At 60.5% G+C, this 18,692-nt stretch overlaps 2 protein-coding genes across 5 annotated transcripts; both read right to left on the bottom strand.

Moving 5' to 3' along the window:
- Window positions 1-2,911: 2,911 nt before the first annotated feature.
- Window positions 2,912-9,507, bottom strand: NPDC1 (neural proliferation, differentiation and control 1). Of its 2 annotated transcripts, none has more exons than XM_053557270.1 (9): window positions 8,956-9,507; window positions 5,628-5,774; window positions 4,317-4,451; window positions 4,062-4,232; window positions 3,906-3,972; window positions 3,744-3,828; window positions 3,588-3,667; window positions 3,369-3,462; window positions 2,912-3,261 (listed from the first exon to the last, which is right to left on the bottom strand). In XM_053557270.1, exons 1-9 carry the CDS (start codon window positions 9,068-9,070, stop codon window positions 3,169-3,171), a joined length of 987 nt encoding a protein of 328 aa, XP_053413245.1. In that variant the 5' UTR covers window positions 9,071-9,507; the 3' UTR covers window positions 2,912-3,168. The 2 variants fall into 2 exon arrangements, with proteins under 2 accessions (XP_053413245.1, XP_053413237.1); XM_053557262.1 differs by having other exon boundaries at window positions 4,062-4,235; window positions 8,956-9,499.
- A 1,442-nt stretch (window positions 9,508-10,949) lies between these two features.
- Window positions 10,950-17,638, bottom strand: ENTPD2 (ectonucleoside triphosphate diphosphohydrolase 2). 3 transcript variants are annotated; one of them, XM_053557216.1, is made up of 10 exons: window positions 16,618-17,638; window positions 15,161-15,278; window positions 14,489-14,639; window positions 14,166-14,325; window positions 13,857-14,084; window positions 13,198-13,452; window positions 13,004-13,123; window positions 12,001-12,135; window positions 11,747-11,917; window positions 10,950-11,310 (listed from the first exon to the last, which is right to left on the bottom strand). In XM_053557216.1, exons 1-10 carry the CDS (start codon window positions 16,732-16,734, stop codon window positions 11,125-11,127), a joined length of 1,641 nt encoding a protein of 546 aa, XP_053413191.1. In that variant the 5' UTR covers window positions 16,735-17,638; the 3' UTR covers window positions 10,950-11,124. The 3 variants fall into 3 exon arrangements, with proteins under 3 accessions (XP_053413191.1, XP_053413208.1, XP_053413198.1); XM_053557233.1 differs by having other exon boundaries at window positions 15,161-16,336; window positions 16,618-16,703; XM_053557223.1 differs by having other exon boundaries at window positions 11,170-11,917; window positions 16,618-17,634.
- Window positions 17,639-18,692: the final 1,054 nt, after the last annotated feature.

Below are 18,692 nucleotides of genomic sequence, written 5' to 3'. Positions count from 1 at the left end.
CACTCCCTTCCTGAGTGGATTTACAGGAGCCTCCCCATCTCCATCCCGGCCTGCTCCCACTCAGGTTAGGGCCACAGGGGCCCAGTCGTGGGAACCTGAGATCTGGCAAACCGGACTCAGAGGTTTGGCCCAGAAATGGCTCAGAACGAAAGGCTCTCAGAGGAAAGAAAGGGAGTGAGTCAAAAGGAAAGTCAGGGGGGTGGGGGGTGGAGTTGTCATCCTGCATCTCACCCCGACCTGGCCTCCTGCCTCTAGGTCAGCTGGTACACAGGTGGGCACCCAACCCCCACTCAGTGGCCTGAGAGCATGGGGGATCAGGAACCTTGCTCTTCCCTAGTAGAGCCCTCCCAGTGAGCCAAACTCCTGGTAGGTGCCAATTAAAAAGGCCTCCCTCCCTGGGACAACCCTGCTGGCCTGCTGCCTCTTCCAGATAGCAGCAGAAAGGGGTAGAGCCCAGTTTCAGCCCAAGGGAAGCCTCAGGGAGCAGGAGGACCCTGGCTGACCCCTTGAGCACCCACTCTTCCCAAGGGTTGGCCTGAGCAGGCCAGAGTCTAGACATGGGCCTCCAGGGCCCCCTGGTGGCACACTCCAAAGCCACCTGGCTCTTGCTGAGGGAAAGGGCCTGAGCACTTTATTCTCAATGAGAGGGTGGGGCTGGGGGGTCAAGGAACCCCTCTAGGCTCATATCTGGAAAGATGAATGCACAGAGGAAGGGGTGTCTGGGAGGCTGGCAGGTGACCAAGAGGGCCCCAGGTGGGGGCATGGCTGAGGGGCCACACATGGGTGGCACAGAGCCAGTGGCTGCAGGCTCATGCCCAGCCCCCCTTCCAAGTCTGTGCCCTTCAAGCTCAGAGCAGGGCCACATATCCATATGTTTATCCTTCCCAGGTGGACCTCCTGGACTAGCTCCAGTGTCTACAGGGAGTTGGTCCTCCAACCTCTGTACTCAGGGCTGCAGCTGAACCCTAGAGGGGTTCCTTGACCCCCAGCCCCACCCTCTCATTGAGAATAAAGTGCTCAGGCCCCTGGGAATCCAGGCCCACCCCACTCAGTTCCAGGCTGGTCTGGGATGGGTCTGAACTGCTGTGGACATCACCTCCCAGGGCCCAAAGCTGGGGAGGTACCCACTTCCTAGAGTCATGGCTAGGGGATCACCACAGCCTACATTCTATGCCAAGCATGGTCTTGCCCAAGTCTCCACACGGATGTGTCGCCCTAGGGTCTTTGCTGGGCTGTGAGGCTTGGCAACTTTAGGCTCCTATGCTTGGGAGGCTGCTCAGGCTGGAAGCACAGACAGCAGTACCATACTGGGCTGCTTCTCCTGGAAGCCTGAGAACCAGTGGAGGAGGGCTGGGCTGCTGAAGGACAGGCCTGCAGAAGCCTCAGGGGCTCTGGGTAAGGTCTGGCCAGAGGGCCAAGGGGAGATCTGCTGTGCAGCAGCCAGGGCAGGAATCCTCAGTGGGAGCCTCAGGCCAAGCACAGGGACTACCAACAGCCTCTGAAGTTGCTGGTGGAGGGAAAGCGGGTTGTAGACTTGTGGGCAAGGCTGGGCCAGGCCAGTCGCCCAGGATTGGGGTCTCTAGAGTCCCTGCAGGCCCCACGGCAGCCCACCCAGCCCTCCTGGGCCTGTAAGGGTAAGGGTGGATCATGAGGGCTGGGGGTAGAAGTTTGGACAAATGAATAGGCTGTCTTTGTCTCAACTGGCAGGTGGGGGAGGTCTGTGCCAACTAAGTAGGCTGAGGGGGCCGCCTGCCCGAAAGATCCCAGCCCAGGCCCATAGGCTTCCATCTCATTGCAGCTGCTGCCAAGAGGGGCATCCTCTCTGGCAAGACCTCAGAGCAGGCAGCAGGGAACCTGGGGATCCTAAAAAGGCCAACAAGATGAGACACACCTGCTGGCCACTCTCACCCCTGGATCCAGCCAACAGGGGTAGGACAGGCAAGTGTCATGATCCCTGGGACAGACTGTAGGATCCAGCCAGTGAGGTGGGGTGCCCGGGTGCTATGTGGCCTTGAGTGAGGCTTTGGTATCTCTGCACCCATTCAGCACCTCAGGGTAAGTGACAGTGGACAAGGACGTGCCATGTGTGGTGCTCCATCTACACAGGTTCCCACCTTACACCATAGCCTACAGGGAAACAGGTTCCCAGCCAAGGACACAGCTGAGGGGTGAGAAGGTGAGGGGAAAACGAGTCTCCTGGTCTGGGTGAGCTCTGGCCCCCAACAGTTACTGCTTTAGCCAAACCAGTCGCTCCAAGCAGAGGTGACCCCATTTCCACCAGCCTGTCTGACACAACACTTTTTTTTTCAGGGACCTGGCTGTCTCAAACCAGCCTTATCTTCTCCATCTCAGGACAGGCTAGGAGCCTGGACTTCTGAACCAACCCTTCTTGCTCACTGGCCTCAGGAGGACATACAGGTTCAGCCCCTGAAGACTGTTCTACACCCAGCTGGTGCTGACCCGGTCTGAGTGCCTTTGACCCCACGGTCCCATTTCCCCTACTGTGGCCCTCTGGCTCCACTCCACCAATTTGGGGGAGTGGTGGCTAACCCAGCTCCAGGGATTTGGGTTCCTTGATATCTTGCTCCCTCACCTGCCCACTTGGGTCTACCTATGCCCATATGCTGCAGGGGCCCAGGGCTCTTTGGTCCCTGCATGAAAACCACACTCCCTGTCTGCATCCTGTCCCTCCCTCCTCTGGCTAGCTGAGAAAAGGGAAGTGGGCCATCCTCTGTCTGCCTCTCTCTTCAGTCTCCATGGGAAGGTCTTCATAAGTAGGAGACAGAGATGTCCCCTCTCTCCAGGGGTGTAGAAGGCCCCAGACCTCCACTCAAAGATCTATCCACCAGGTCCCCATATGGAAGGTGAGGTTGGCTGAAGATTAACTCATGCTTCCAAGACATCCAGGAGCCACAGGTTTGAATGTACTTTAATTGGCTTTTGTCTTTCAAATTCCCCATCCATGCCTGGGCTCTAGGGTTCTCCCTGTCCCCTCCAGTTTAGGGGTCCAAACCGAGCATGAGCAGTACAAGGGGGCAAGAAGTCTCCTGGCATAGAGGAGGAGTCTCCCTGGTAAGTGGTCCCAGGGCCCAGAACCCCAGGGCCCAGCCACCAGCACACATCTGAAAGCATTCTTAATGGAGCAGATGGGCATCGTCCACCTCCAGATCACTGTGGCACAGGCGGTGAGCATGGGCCAGGCAGGGGCACCGACAGTGAGGTGTGGTCGAACAGGGGGTTGCGCACTTCCATCTCCCCAGTCTGCAAAGGTGGACATTAGGTGGACAGCGCCTTGAGAGTGGGAGATACCCTGCTGGGGAGGGACCCTCACCCATGAGCTGGCAGCCCCTCTGCAGGGCCATACTCACCGGGGCCAGGCCAGGGCACTCGTACACCGTAAAGTCGCCATCTTCGTTCTCCTCGTCAGAGGATGCCGAATCCAGCTCCTTGGGCTCTTTATGCCTGGGTGGGGGGGCGGGATTGCTGGGTCCTCCCCACACCCTCCAGGTGCCTGTGGCCCAAACTGGAAGTGGGCACTTAGCCCACTGCGGCCCAGGCTAGGGGATGGGGGGTGTGAGGGGGCTCACCGCTCTAGGCTCAGCATCTGCTGCCTCTGGTGCTGGTAGTGGTACATCTCTGCACTGTGCGCCAGCCGCTGGTCACCAGGCTGCGGGTGGAGGGCAAAGGTCAGGTCACAGCCCCAGGGTGGTGGTAGCCAGGGGGCTGGGAACAAGGCCACACACCGACATCCGAGGTGCCACAGGTGAGCTGGGAGCCTTCGGGGCTGCATAGTCTGCCTTCTGGGTCAGGTGGATGGCCTGCTGCAGCCTGTGGGGAGTGGGAAACCTCTGCATGCAGGTGCCGCCCTGCCCAGCCTGGCCCAGCCCTGAGGCCACCATGCTTACCTGCACCAGCACACAGCTGCCACAGCAAGGGCAGCACCACCAGCGACGCAGAAGGCCACAATCAGCACTGTGGGGGGGGGGGAATGGCACCATAAGTGTGGCCTTTTCTCTGCAGGGTGGGGCTCCCTTCCCCACCCCACCTCAGCCATTACCTACCAAAAGTGAGGCCATCCCCGTGCTCACCCCGGGGCTCCAGGGGGGACATGTGCACTGGCTCAGAGGGCACAGGGGAGCCCCAGGAGGTATGGGACGTGGGCACAGGGGCTCCCTGTGTTGACAGGAGACCAGGTTCGAGTCCTTGACCCAGCTCTGAGAACCCCAGAGTGGCTGCTGAGAAAGAGGGCCATTTAGAACATTAACGCCAGGCTGGGACCAAGGGCCGTGGGAACAAGGAAGTTGGGGGCATCTCACCAGCCTCTGGGAGCCGCTGTCTGGCCTTGGGCAGGGGTGGAGCTGTGAGACTCCAGTGCCCTGCCCCCTTCCGGGCTAATTCCTGGGCCAGGAAGTCAATCTCATCTTCCAGTCTGGGTTGGGGTCGGTCCTTCCCTGGGGAGGGGGAGGGGCCATCAGGTGGGGAGGCCCCCAGCATTTCATAATGACACAGCTGTAGATGATCTTCTAAGATGGAGAGGCCCCGTCCAGGAGGCCAGGCCCTCCATTCCCCTTCCAGGCTCCTCCCAGGTACTGGCAGCCAGAGGACTTGGTACCAGCCTGTAGGCCCATCCATCCTGGGTTGCCATGGTGACAACTGAGGGCCTTCAGGTGAGCAGCAGTGGCTCAGGAAAAATGGGGTTGGGACAAGAAGATGCTGGGGAATGTATCAATACAAGGCAGAGAGAGAAGGCAGAGTTATCCATAAAGGGATCAGTGGAGAATTGGATAACAACCCCTTTCCGCATTCCCCATCTCCCAGTACCTTCTCTGGTGAAAGGGGACAGTGACAGAGAGAGGAGTGGGATTAAGGCCAAAGTAAGCCCAAGTATCTAGGTCCCCCCCAGGTCACCAGGAGAGAAGAGCAGTTGTCACAGGCAGGGTTGATGGCAGGGCCCCCCTTGGGCCCTACTGTGAGCTTCCTAATCCAGAAGCTCCCAGGGAGATGCGCACGCGCGCGCGCGCACACACACATACACACACACACACACACACACACACACACCCAAAGAGGGCAACCCTTCTACGGCAGACCCTGCTCACCACTTCTCAGTGCCTTCTTCAACATACCCTCTCAGGAGGACCCCCAGCGCCTGGCACAAGGCCAATGCTCTTAAACCTTTGTCACTGAATGGACAGGATGGGTAGGTGATGCAAAGAGCGGGTGCCCAGGGAGTGAGGTAGCAGATGCTCAGAGGTGTTTGGGGTAGATTCTGTGGGGCTCAGGCTTGGAGAGCTCTGACCTCTCCTCTCCTGAGGCCACCCCAGCATTTCTCCCTGCACACCTCTTGCCCTGGGAAGAGCAAACTGCCCCAGGCCCCAGTCTAGGTCCAGACTCTGGGCCAACAACATCTGGAAAGGCCTGGGAGGCCACTTGGAGAGTGATGTGAGAATCCTCCAAGCTTTGGATCCAAGGATTCACAATGTTCAGGGACCTAGTGGCCACTGTCACAGAGCTGGGAGCTAAGGCTCGGAGCTTCTTAGGGCTAGATGCATATGTGTCAAGGAGGGAGAGGGAAGGCAGAAGGACATCCTGCCCATTGACTTCCCAGCATCTGTGCACTTCCATACCCGGAAGCTGTCGCATCCTGAGCACACAGAGCCCTTGCTGGTCCTCCTGGAAGGGCCGCAGACAAGGCCCACAGGCATGGGCTCCCGGGGGACACCTTGCCCGCCTCTTCAAGGCACAGTCCAGGCTCCCAGGGCAGGCAGCCACATCTGGAAGGAAGCAAAGGCAGGGCGGAATTACGGCCCTGCACAGCTTGGCCCCTGCCTAGCCTCAGCACCACCTCTACCACCCCTGCTCCTCCCCCACAGAGCTGGCCAGGCCTGGCTGTGGCCATTGTTCTGGGAAGGCCTTCCTCCCTACTGCCAGGGCACAGAACCAAGAAGCAAACAGGCCCAAGGCTAATCAGAACTATTCTGCTCCATCTACTCCCCAGGGTCTGCCTTCTAGGCCTGATCCAGATCCTCCATAGAAAAACTGGCCCTCACTGTCCCAGCAGCTCTGAGCTCTCCTGAGCAGGGCTGTGCAGCCTCACAAGTCCAGCCTCTGGCCTCAGCATGCCCTAAGGGCAGGGTTCCCACAGGAGCAGCACACAGTGCTAGCCAGCCACCTCTCCCACACATCAGGGCTGCCCCACAAACTCCACCACAGAACCAATACCCAGACCAGAAGATGGTTACTGCCCCAGTCTAGCCTCAGACTTGCTCCAGTGCACAGAGACCTAAGATAGAACCTCACTTCTTTCAGACACAGAACACAGGCTGGGTTACTCCTGAAGCCACACCACCAAAGTCCACAGTCAGGGGCCAGGTGGTACCCCAGGTCCTCAGGAGGCCTGAGCTGGGCAGTAATGGAAACTCGAGGCCAGGCCCTAATAGTTTCCTAGGTCCTAACACTTGAATTTCCCTGGTCAGGAGCCCAGACCATGGTGTTCTGCTTATACATACAGCAAATTGGTCCATCCTGATGCTGGCAGATGGGTGGCAGTGGCCCTCACTGCCTCACTTTCACTTCTGGATGCAGCTGAGCTGCCTCTGAGCCAAGGAATGTGCTGAGGCCTAGGACTCTGGCCCTAGCCCAGTGGAGCCATGGGGGTAGCCAATAGGACCTCCAACCCTGCTTGGGGTGGGTCCTGGGAAGGGGTGTCTCAAGCCAACCAGGATCCTTCCTCTCAGGCCAGGTCCCTGCCCCACAGGGCAGGCAGGGCCACTGGGGCCCAGCAGCAAACAGGGGACCTTCGCTGGCCTGGGTCAGTTTCCTTGGTAACCTGATACTCCGGCTGTAGGCACTCCTTTGAGGAAGTCCCAGCAACCCCAGTGGCAGGTGGGTACTGTGAATGCCAGGCATCCCTGAACCTCCAGAGCCTAGATTAGCAGCTTCCAGTATCTGTGGGCTGGGCCTTGGGCTTGGCTAGTTACATATTAAGCCTGAATCAGCAGGTCCACCTGGACCCACCCACCAGCTGGGCACTGGGGAGCCAGACAGTCCCTGCCCCTGGTTCTTTTTTTTTTTTGTAGAGACAGTCTCACTTTATTGCCCTCAGTAGAGTGCTGTGGCGTCACACAGTTCACAGCAACCTCCAACTCCTGGGCTTAGGCGATTCTCTTGCCTCAGGCTATTTTTTTGTTGCAGTTTGGCCCGGGGCTGGGTTTGAACCTGCCACCCTCAGTATATGGGGCCGGTGCCCTACCCCCTGAGCCACAGACGCCACTCACCTGCCTCTGGTTCTGATAACCCAGAGTTCACAGTGGCTCTGCAGTCTGTGTTCCAGGGGCCTCCCTAGCTCCCCAGCCCCTGCCCAGTAGGATGTGGCTGCCCTTTCATGTTGGAGAGGAAGCCTCCCCTCTAGCTTTGAGGTGGGGGAGGAGGTCCCAGGGACAATGGCAGCTGGAAAGTGGCTGGCACATCTGGGCTACCTAAGGACCCCTCCCAGGCACTGGGCACTAGGGGTGGGAGTGGCTGCCTAGGGAGGGGCCCTACCTGGTCTCCCAATCAGATGACATAAAGCTGAAGAGGGGATGCACTGAGGGATGGCACCTGCTGACCCCAGGCTCAGCACAGCTGTTGCAGTACCGTTTCCTGAACAGACAGGATCTGCCAGTCATGCTCCACCCTCCAGGCCTCCTCAGAAGCCCCTTCTGGTCATGTCAACCTCCTGTCCAAGGGCACTGTGCCCAGGAGGAAGCCTGCTTTGGTCTGGCCTCTTAAGGTTGCACATGCAGAACCAGATGGCCCAGGTTAGCATCCCAGTTGTGCCACGTACCAGCAACTTAACTTCTCTGTGCCTCAGTTTTCTCATCTGTAAAATGGGCTAATAGCACTTCTCCTACAGGGCAGGGAGAATTGAGTGAATGTCTCCCAGTTTGGAATCCCTCAGGAGAAGGTAAGTTTTTTTTTCTCACTTTCTTGCCCCTGGTAGAGTGCTGTGATGTCATACCTCACAGCAACCACAAACTCTTGCCTCAGCCTCCCAAGTAGCTGGGACTACGGCAGCTGGCTATTTCTTTTTAGTGATGAGGTCTTGCTCTTGCTGCTCTCCAACTCATGAGCTCAAGCCATCCATCCACTTCAGCCTCCCAAAGTGCTGGGATTACAGGTGTGAGCCACCGTGCCCGCCCCCAAAAGGTGAGTTTTTGATCCTGGGTTCCTGCAGACCTAGGCTGCCTGGAGCCTCCATGCCTATCTGTGAAGCTGGGAGAGTCCCCCAGGACCCTGGACTCAGCACTATCTTCCAGGGTCTACCTACAGCCCTTAGTCCAGAAGACAGAAGGGCCAGTGCCCTCGAGGGCAGGGGGTGGAAGAGGAATCTCTAAGGCTAAAACAGCCTCTCCCTCTGGAAGCTAGAATAAGACCCTAAGCTTGGGACAGTGTCAGGTGCCCAGAGGGCTGACCGCCCCCCCATGGCAGGCTATGCAAGGCGCCTCACTGGCACCACCCAAGGCATAAGGACAGGCAGACGCGCACTGCAACCCCGACCCCAGGAAAGACACAGCCAGCAGGGCGGTCAGGCCCCCAGGGACGGCCTCGCACCAGTAGGAGCCGCGGAGACACACACGCAAAGACGCTCACTGGACAGACCTCGGCCGGCGGGCCCACCCAAGGCCAGATGGTCGCCGGGGCAGAGAAGAACCTCGTGAGATACAGAGGGGCTCACAGACCCAGAGACAAAAACAAGCAGCACAGGGACAAGAGCGCAGGAACTTGAGCGTGGCCTCCAGGAACCCAGAGAAGCCCCATCCAGCGGAGCCTTTCTGCGGTCATGCCTGTATATCCCATGCCTGGCCAGGCGGGCCAGCGCGGCCTGGGCGAGCGAGGGCTGGGCAGCCCGGGCCCCGGTCTGGCGATCCTAGGCCCCGGGGCGCCCCGAGGCCTGAGCCGAGCGCGCTCGCTCACCCGGGCGGCTGGCGGCGGCGGCTCCGCGCAGGGCCGAGCCAAGGACGAGGCTGGAGAGCAGCAGCCGCAGCAGCCGCAGGTGCCGCGGCGAGGGCGGAGGGACGGGCGTCGCCATCCTTCAGCGCCGCCGCTGGGGCAGCATGGCACCGCACGGCTGGGGCTGGGCGCAGGCTCCCGGCACCACTTCGGGAGAAGCGGAGGAGAGGGAGGGGGCGGAGGAGGAAGAGGAAAAGGCGGCGGCGGCGGCGCTGACGCTGCGGCAAAGGATCCGGGATGGTGGCGCGGCGTGAGGCTCGTGTCGGGAATGCGCCTGCGCGCCCCACCTGCGGGGGCGGGACGGCGCCGGCTGGCTGCGACCCCTCCGCGGGAACCTCCCCACAGCTTTTGTCCCTCTGTCCGGGCCTCTCCGGGTATCTCTGGGCTTCAGGGTTCCTAGGCACCCAGAAATCCGGCTTGGCATTGGCCGCCGCGCACTTTCCCAGAATGCGTGCTCTCCTTGCCTCTCCCCTGCTGGACCGCCAGCCTCTCACCCCCACCCCATGGAACTGCCCAGCCTAGAGGCAGGAGCACACGGGAAAAGAGGAACGCCAAACGCAGACAGGTGCACAGGGATGCACAGGTGTGGCCAAAGAGGCCCTGGGGCACTCGGACACACACAGGTAAAACCAACACTCAGGCAGACCTAGTCCAGTCCTGACAGCCGCTCTCAGCGAGGCCACCAGGGGGCAAGAATGACCTACAGCTGCCGCTGACGGCGAGCTGGGAGCTGTCCGAGGTGTTCCTGGTCTCCAGGTGACCGCCTTTTAGTTGCCTGCGGCCCCACACAAAAAGCAGCATGATGCTGCCGGTACCCCTCCCCTGCAGTCCCGTGAGAGCGCACCCACCAAATCCCATCGGGAACATTCTCTCTGGCTCAGTGATTAACAGGATGAGCCTCCACTCTGTGCCTCCCCTGAGTCTTCAGAGTCTTGCAACCTGTCGGCTTGGTGAAATAGCTGGAGAAATGGCAGAAAGGTGGGGAGAGGGGGCGCAGAATAAGAACTACTGCCTTTCCCCGCGGGCACCGGTCAGACAGAAATAGTGGCTGAGCTCACTTCCCAGAAAGGTGGGTGGTGGGAGAAGTAGCCAAGACCACGCCTTCTCATCTTGGAGAAAACAGCGCTTGGGGGAGGGGGCTGAAGAAACTGCTGGATGCTTCCTATGCCGGGCGCGGTGGCTCACGCCTGTAATCCCAGCACTTGGGAGACTGAGGCGGATGGATTGCCTGAGCTCACACGTTCGAGACCAGCCTGAGCCAGAGTGAGACTCCCCCCTCTAAAAATAGCCCGGCTACTGGGGAGGCTGAGGCATGGGCTGAGGCATGAAAATCGCTTGAACCCAAGAGATTGAAGTTGATGTGAGCTAAGATGCCATGGCACTCTACAAAGGGTGACCAAGTGAGACTCTGTCTCAAAAAAAAAAGAAAGAAAAGAAAACTCTGTACTCAGGTGAGAGGGGCAAGGTGTCCTGTGCCATTGCATGTCTTGGCTCCAGAGCCAAGCTCTTTGTCCCTCCATGGGATAGGGCTCTGGGTCCCTCTGGGTCCTGACCTCATCTCCTGCCCCATACCACCTCCTACAGGGCTTGCCTTCCCTCTGCAGTCCCTACTAATGCTGACTGTGCCCTAGGCAGTGGCTCCCTGGATCCTACCCTGACTTACCCACCCCCATTCTCTGTCAGGGTCCAGCCCTCAGTCCCAACTAGGTCACAGACGCAGTTCTGAGTGTGGGGACTGTGACAGCTGGAAAAGACTCAAGAGACCCAGGATGTCCTCACCCACTGCTACCCTGGGGCACACGACAGGGCAGGGGAGTGGCCAGTTCCCCAGGTATGGGCAGAGAGAGGGAGAAAGTAGGAAGAGCTGGTGTCCACCCTCATGAGCAGGGGCAGGCAGGCCTGTGTGGCCAACACAGCTGGAAAGAAGGAGGAATGGGCAACAGGAAGGATGCACTCTCCTTTCACTGTTCTGGGAAAAACTGTTTATTACAACATTTTTACAAGTAAGCCCTGGGACGGCTCACAGACTGTGGGCTCTGACCCTCTCCCAGATATAGACCTAGACTTCACCGGATGGGGGCTCTAAAGGGTCTGAGCATCAGAATAAAGGCCCCATTTCCTGGAGACCCTGCATCATAGCTGAGAGATTCCTCTCCCCAAGAAGAGGAGGATAGGTGTAAAGCCTGAGAAGCAGCCCAGGTTGGAGGGGGCCAGAGAGGGCTGGAAGCTGTAGCCCCGGCTCAGCAGCTGCTGCACGAACATGACCCCAGCGCAGTAGTCGGCCAGGCGAGCCTGCTGCCCTGGTGCCCGAGCCTGCAGCTGGGACACAGGCAGGAGGCCATTGGGACGGCAACCACTGGGCAGCGTGCTGGACCCCTCACTTCCCAGGGAAAGTGGGAGGCCAGAGATCACCACACCGGCCCCCTGTGGGTCCAGGCGGTCTCAGTCTCAGTGCCCTGGGCTGCCTTAGAGGCAGAGATGCTAAGGGTGGGGTGGAGGGATGAAGGGAGGGATTGGGTGGGGGTACAGTGAGAGTGGAGTGGAGAAGTGGTGGGATGGCAAGGGAGGGATGAGGATGCAGGGAGTGGGGTGGAGGGGTGGTGGGACGGCGAGGGTAGAAAGCGGCGTGGTGGGATGGCGAGGGTAGAGTGGAGGAATGGGGGATGCAGGGGTGGCGTATAAGGATGAGGGGGCAGAGGTGGGTAGCTGCACCCGCCCGCCCCTAGATGGCGCTCGGCGACTTGGCGGAGCGCACCTGGCGCAGCAGTAGGACGATCGCGGCCAGGAGAGCTGTGGCGAAGAGCAGCAGAAGGACGACCCAAGAGCTGAAGTCGGTGCCCTTGCGCAGCCCCGGCGGGTCCGCGGGAATCATGTTGGTCAGGTTTAGCATGTAGCCGAGCGCCCAGCCGACCGCCGTGTCCGCCGCCTGCGGGCAAGGGGCGTGGCCTCAGCTCCGGAGCCTGGCCTCACTCCAGGGAGGCCCCGCCCGCCGTGCCCCGCCCGTCCCACCTTCTTCTGGAAGGCCACACCGCGGAAAGCGCGCTCGTCAAAGCCGTAGCCCCGGCTCAGCAGCTGCTGCACGAACATGGCCCCGGCGCAGTAGTTGGCCAGGCGAGCCTGCTGCCCTGGTGCCCGAGCCTGCAGCTGGGACACGGGCGGGAGGCCGTTGGGCCGGCGACCACCAGGCAGCGTGCTGCACCCCTCACCCCCAGGGAAAGTGGGAGGCCAGATATCACCACACCGGCCCAGAGGCAGCGCAGCAAGACCTAATACAAGGAGGCGGCACCCACAGCAGCATCCTTTTGTAGCTAAGGATGGCACCAGGGAGCAGAGGGCAGCAGCAACCTTGGCACGTGACCGGGGGAACAGGAGGAGCTCTAGGCTGGAGTCCGCCCCTGCTCCTCCGGCTTGCCCCCTGTCCTGTACCTCCCTACATCCCTAGTCTGCCAGAGACAAGGCACAGAGAGGACAGGAGGGGTCCTCTGTCATCACTCAAGTCCTGCAAATGCTCCCCACTTCTCCCAAAGCCTCCCATGGCCACCTCACGCATGTACCCAAATCCTCCATCTTTTCCTTGCAACACACTAGTGTCTGACCAGTGGCAGAAGCCAGAGACCTGAAGGTGTTCTCCACCCCTCACCCCTCACCCCCCACCCCAATCCCTGCCAGTTCTACCTGCTGAGTCCCTCCTGCCAGTCCTACTTCTCGATGGTTGGCCACTCCCCTCCCCAATAGCCCCTGTCCAGCCACAGTCCTCTCTGCTCTGTCTGCTCCAAGCTTCCGGCAGCCACAAATCCTTGTCTCCACCTTTCCCTCTACTTTCCAGGTCTTGGGTGTAGGGTCAGGTTTGAGGGAGACCTGAATCCCTGCCTCTCCTGGCTCCCAACTCCCAGCTACAGCCTGGCCACTCCCTGAGTCTGTGGTGCCTGCTATGTCCCCTCCATGCTGACTGGGGAGGCTGCCAGCTGAGCCTTCCTGTGCAGCCCTGGAGACGGAGGTAAGCAGGCCTCACCTCAGCCCAGGTCTGGTTGCAGACAGTCATTGCAGCTGCCTCTAGCTGCCGTAGGGTGGCCACTGGCAGCCCCATCACAGTCCTCAGGAAGTCCACGGTGTAGAAAAAAGCAGAGAAGGCCTGCGGACACAGTCACACTGTGGCCAGGCCCCTGGCACTCAAGGCACCTAAGACCCCAGTCTTCCCAGACTCACAATAAAGTTCCCAGCCACGGGGGGCTGGAAGACCCCATTGAAGGAACATCGGGAGAATTGGCAGGAGGAGAAGCTGAAGAGGTCAGAGACAAGGTCACGGCAGAGGGCTGGGTCACTGGTCCCAGATAAGCTGACCCTGGCACTGCTGTTGAAGGTTTGGGGCTGCTGGGCCATGGTGCACGGTGACTGGTAAACATCCTGGAGCAGCACTTGTGTGGAATAGCCTCTTGGCCAGCAGGGGTGGAAGCGATGCATCTGGGGGAATCACCAGGTGACTGGGTGGCACCACCCAACTCTGAGCACTGCCTGCCACACCCACCCAGGGGACCTGCCTAATGAATCCCCCCCAACATCAGATTTGTATTCAGGAGCAATTCATGGCTCCCCATCACCTGCTGGACAAAACCAAATCCCTTGGTGAGGCATTCAAGGCCCCCAGAGATCTGTTCCTGGCTTCCTTTCTCCAGCTCCTTCCCTAGCTGTTGGGCCTTTGCGCATGTTAGAGCCTTCCCCACCTGTCCCTCCCAGTGACTAAATCCCAGCTTGAAGAAGCCCTCCTCAGTATGGGCACTGGCCAGGCTCTGTTCTATGCACCCACCTCTTCTCAACCCTGCCAAGAGGGGACAGCACAGTGTGGGCGAGCAGGGGTGGAGGGGTACCTGGAGGGCACTGGCCAGAAGTCTCTGGAGGATCTGGTCTCGGCCATAGCAGAGGAAGCTGTGGGTGTATACGCGGTAATGCTGGCCATAGAGCCGCAGCTGGACCTCATTGTCTTGGTCCTCAGCTGGACTGGCTGTCTCAAAGGTGATCTGTGTGGAGGCACCCCCCAGGTCCATGGCCCCCAGCGTCCCCTTCCTTGGCCGGAACCACCGGCCCACCCAGCCGTACTGTGGAAAGTGGAGTTTGGATCAGAAGATGGATAGGCATCCCCTCCCACCCCAGCTCATGTGGCTGGCTACTAGGCCCACCTTGATGAAGTTCTCCAGCAGGTAGTTGGCAGTCACCCAGCCAAACAGCCCCTCATCCTGGCCTGAAAGGATGCGTGCACCACGGAAGTCAAAGGGGTACTGGGTCAGGATCCGTGTCACTGCTGCAAGCACATTGGCTGAGGCCTCTGGATTGGTCAGGCTGTGAAACACGACTCTGTGGCCATGATCCTGCTGCAGAGGAGCCTGGGGTCTGCCCATCCAGAGGTCCTGACCCAGGGCTACTACTGAGGGTGTGTGTGGCCCTCCTGTACTGGGGCTGTTGTGAGAACCCAGGAGGAAAGTCGGAGGACAGGCACACTCACTTGAGCAGGCGCATGCCCGCTGTGGCTCCCAGGTAGAGTGGTGTGCCTGAATGTCTCTCTTTGGGCACATCCTGCAACGCCTGTTCAAGGCATTCAACAAGACTCTGGCCAGCCCCAGAAGGGTTGTCTGCATAGCTGGAGATGCCCCCACCTAGAGGGAAGTGGAGAGACGGGCCTATGCCTGGTGGGCCCCTAGGTGAGCCATAGGCCAATAGGGCTGGGGGTCTTGGGCTCCAAATACAGGTGGCACACCTTCCCAGTTTAAGCCCCCAGAGACACTCAGTTTGGAGACAAAAGGACTCAGATGACACTCAGTCTTTGTGGCTGCCTCCTGCTGAGTGGGTGTGGGCACAGGTGTTAGGACAAAACACTAGCCATGGTCTACCTGGCCTCCCAGGTCCTCAGATGCCCTCCTGCTCCATCTGGGGTGTGGAGGCCAGTCTTGGGCTAGGGAAGGTCCAAACCCTCCACCCTTTACTTGCCCATAGCCCCTCCCAGGCCCAGAGGGCCCAGCCTCTTTCTGGAGCTTCTTCCTGGAGTGAGCCCCACCCAGCATCAACCCAGAAGGGGCCTAACTACTTTGGCCTGTATCAGCTAGGGCTGGAGAGGGCCTGAGGCTCCACTGTGAGTGGATGTCCAGGCTGGGAAGTGTCCAAGCCTGGGGAGCCTCACCTTGAACATCACAGGAGCTGTGCTGGCCCACTATGCCTGTGTCATTCTCCTTGTCTGCTGGCCACTTATAGACAAACATGGATGTGTGGGAAGAGCCGGCGTCTAGGACAATGCCGTACTGGGAGTGGGGGAAGGAGTGAGCCTGGGGTGTCCAGGGTTTCTGAAGGCACCCCACTCCACCCCATCACATGGCAAATTTTATGCTAAAACTCAGAGAAGGACAACCCCAGTGAGCCCGCTGGATTACATGGAGAATGGTGGAGGGCAGATGGCCAGGAATCCCCACTCGCAATTTTCCCCTTTCTGATTGCCTGAAGCCAGCATGCCAGGACTGGCCAGTAGTTCCCTGGCAAGGACAAGCTAGGGGGCTATGCCAGAGACTTAGGGTCCTGGGACCACATTTGAAACTTTCTCCTGGGAACTCGAGGCCCTCTGGAAGGGAAGCCTAGATACGGAAGGAGCCCCTCTTCCTTCCTCTCCCCCCCCCCCCGCCTCCATCTTCTCTGATTTTAGGCCAGCCTGAGGGTGCAGAAATGAGCTGAGGCTGGGTGTGGAGATCAAATCCTCAAACCCTCTCCCTAGGCCTCAAAGCCAAGGACAGGGAAAGAAGCTGGTGCTGCAGGTGCTAGATGGACCGTCCCAACAGGAGGGACCAGCTCAGGGCCTGGATCCAACAGGGAAAGCTGGCTGGAGACCGCGCCTCCCAGGCCCTGGGTGCCAATTCCAGCCTATGAAAAGGCTGTGCCTGTCTCCCTCCCCTAAAGAGCTCCCCCAGAGCCCAGGGAGCCGAAACAGATTGACCAGTTCACTTCTGCCACCCCTGCCCGGGAGTCCTGCACCCGAGCTCCGCCCTTCGGACCTCCCATCCTGGGCTCCGTCCAGGCTGTCCGCCCCAGCCCTCTCCCACACAAGCCAAGTACAGGGTTAAAGGATCCACCGAGGCAGCTGGCCCTGGGAGGGGTGGAGATCCAGGTTAGCCCGCCCCCACCCCTTCAGGACCAGCTCGGGCTGCTTCCGCCAAACCCTTTCCCAGGGCAGCTCCCGCACTGTCGGGGCCACCGAGCCTAGGCGCTTCTAATGTGCAATCTGGGTGGTGGTGCAGGGTCCCCTGGGTTGGCCACGCTGGGCAGGGAAAAGCTGGTCTTGCCGAAGCCGGGGGCGCCCCGGGAGCTGCATCTAGAGATTGGAGAGACAGCCTCGGGGCTGTGAAGACAGGCTCCGCGGCGGGGGCGAAATTCCCGGGACTTCGGGCTTCAGCACCAACACCGCGTCGCGCCCAGCCCCCGCACCCGGGACCGCACCCGGCCTGGCTGGGGGCAGAGCGCGTGTGGGGATCTCAGCAGGACACGCGAGCGCTGCCTGGCCCTGCTTGGACTCCGAGCTGCCCCGCCCTGCTCCCGGGCCCGAACCCGCTGCGCTCGGAACTTGTGCCGGGTGCCGGGTGCCGGGACGCGCACCTTGAGGGCGGGGGGTTCCCGGACGTCGCGTGTGGGGACGCACAGCAGCAGGAGGCCGGCGAGGCCTGCCGCGGCGAGCAGCAGCGGAGGCAGCAGGGACAGCACCTTCCCGGCCATGGGCGGACGCGCGGGAGGTCCAGGAGCGGAGAGACTGCAGAAAGCCGGGAAGGGAAGGCGGCCGGGGCCGCGGGACCCAAGAGTAGGGACGACCCGGGGCGGGGCGCGGGGGCGGGAGGCGGATCCGACACGCCCACTAAGCGCCCCACCCGTGAGCGGACGAGTCCCGCCCACCGCCCTCGGGGCTGGGGCCGTGAGCCCAGGTGGGGTGGGTGACTCACAGCGCCGTCCTTTCCAGCCCCGGGGTCCGACCCCAGCGCCTCCGTGGCTGTTGCTCACCGCTCACCCTCCTTTTTCCTGTCCCCTCAGTTCAGAGGATCCCAGCCTGTCCTGGGCAGTCGTGGAGGCAGGGGACCTGGCGGGTGGGGGAGGGCGGGGCTGGCTCCGAAGCGGTCTTGTTCCAAGTTGCCTAGGCCAGCCCGAGAACTCCGCTGTTCCCTGGCCTTCGGAAGGAGGCACTGCGGGCTGCGCTCAGAGGAAAGGAGGGTCCACTTCTGCTTATGGAATAAAGCCTGGAGAGCCAACGGGCTAGCCCGCGGGATACCCTTCCTGCAAGAAAGCATCAGCCGGCCTGCCTTGCCGAGCAGCTACCCTGGACCACGTGGCTCTGGGCTGCACGCCCAGCCCGGGGCACAGAGCCTGCTCACAGACAAGCAGCGTGAAGGGTTAAGTCAGTTGGAGCTCACACAACCCCCGGACTAAGGTGACAGGTGAGGACACAGGCAGAGAAGGCAAGGGTAGCCACAGTCACACCAAGCCCAGAAACAGAAGAGAAACAGCTCAGATAGGGCCCACTTCCCATCTCCTGGCTCAGGCCTTGTTCCTCCCTGCTGTCCCCTTTGCCTGGGAGACACAGAGGCCTGAACTGCAGAGGCCAGAGCAGGTTTTCCTGGGAAGGGAGCAGACCTTCATCCTGAAGAGCAGGGAAGAGGGCTGAGGCCAGGCTTAAGGTGCTGCTCAGGAACAGGTGGCTGGATGCTAGTCAGCTGGCCCCAGACTCAACCCCTAACCCCCCCACCCCGCCAACAAAGTGTCTTGCCTGTCTGCTGTGACCCCGCACACACATACCCTGCATGCCAGCCTAGCCAGGGGCTACTCTCCTTTGTGCCTTTGGCAAAATGGGAATTCCAGCACTAACAATGCCAGCCATACAGCGTGAAGCCATGTGGCAAGACCATCAGGGGTGCAGGGCCAAAGGGTAGCCTTTGATGGGCCAGGGTCTGGGCACTGCCCTGGCCATCTGGAATGTGCAAGGACAATTGGGCTGTGATTTTGCCTGGGTGGAGAGTCTGGTGTCACAGGCCCAGCAAAAGCATCTTTCTTATAGCTTAGGACTCCTAGGGAGGGGTTGGAGCCACAGAGGTTCAGCCTCGTCAAAGCCTAGCCTGTAGCCAGGCTTGGCCAGGCCCCAGAAGAGAGTCTCTGAGTGTGGCTAGTACTGGGCTCCAGGCCCCAGTTTCCCACCAGCATCACCCATCCCCCAGGCCCTTCCTACCAGAAAGGAAGGCCCTAGAAGGCCCGAAGCAGGATGAGCACGCACATTGCACACTATGCCTGTAAATGAAGGCACACAGATGGCCCAGAGGGTCCTCCAGAGCCTTCCACCAGGTCTAGCAGGGCGTGCTGGTGTCCTGGACTGTCCTTGGATGGACAACAAACCCAGGCCCAGGGTAGCAGGAGCTGACTGGGCCTGAGAGGAGGGGCCCTGGCCTTGGGGAGGCAGGCCCCTCTCCTGGTCGGATGCCCAGAGCAGCCTGCCAAGGGAGGGAGGCAGGAGCAGGAACAGCCAGGACAAAGGCTGAGACCACAAGGGCAGTGAACGCCCCTTTCTGGCTTGAGTATGGCCCCTGGAAAGAGAATTGGAGGGCCTGTCAGAAGGAAGCTGGCTGGAGCTGACGGGGTGACCTGGCTCTGGGTGGGGCAGCCCCAACATTGGTGGAAGCAGTGTGGGGGCTGCA

The sequence above is a fragment of the Nycticebus coucang genome, chromosome 2 (genome assembly GCF_027406575.1).
Source record: "Nycticebus coucang isolate mNycCou1 chromosome 2, mNycCou1.pri, whole genome shotgun sequence".
In the NCBI taxonomy this organism is placed as follows: Eukaryota; Metazoa; Chordata; class Mammalia; order Primates; family Lorisidae; genus Nycticebus; species Nycticebus coucang.
The sequence above is the reverse complement of the archived record's forward strand: the minus strand, read 5'-3'. Positions and strand labels throughout refer to the sequence as shown.

What these genes read in the sequence shown, in the direction of transcription:
- NPDC1 (XM_053557262.1), bottom strand. Translation starts at nt 9,070, where the DNA reads ATGGCGACGCCCGTCCCTCCGCCCTCGCCGCGGCACCTGCGGCTGCTG. An exon ending in CGCCGCCGCCAGCCGCCCGG is followed by an intron (nt 5,775 to 8,955) that starts GTGAGCGAGCGC and finishes GCTTCCTTCCAG; the next exon opens with ATGTGGCTGCCTGCCCTGGG. An exon ending in ACAGCGGCTCCCAGAGGCTG is followed by an intron (nt 4,236 to 4,316) that starts GTGAGATGCCCC and finishes CCTCTTTCTCAG; the next exon opens with CAGCCACTCTGGGGTTCTCA.
- ENTPD2 (XM_053557216.1), bottom strand. Translation starts at nt 16,734, where the DNA reads ATGGCCGGGAAGGTGCTGTCCCTGCTGCCTCCGCTGCTGCTCGCCGCG. An exon ending in GCGGGCATGCGCCTGCTCAA is followed by an intron (nt 14,326 to 14,488) that starts GTGAGTGTGCCT and finishes CGTGTTTCACAG; the next exon opens with CCTGACCAATCCAGAGGCCT. An exon ending in TCGTCCTACTGCTGCGCCAG is followed by an intron (nt 11,311 to 11,746) that starts GTGCGCTCCGCC and finishes CCTGTGTCCCAG; the next exon opens with CTGCAGGCTCGGGCACCAGG.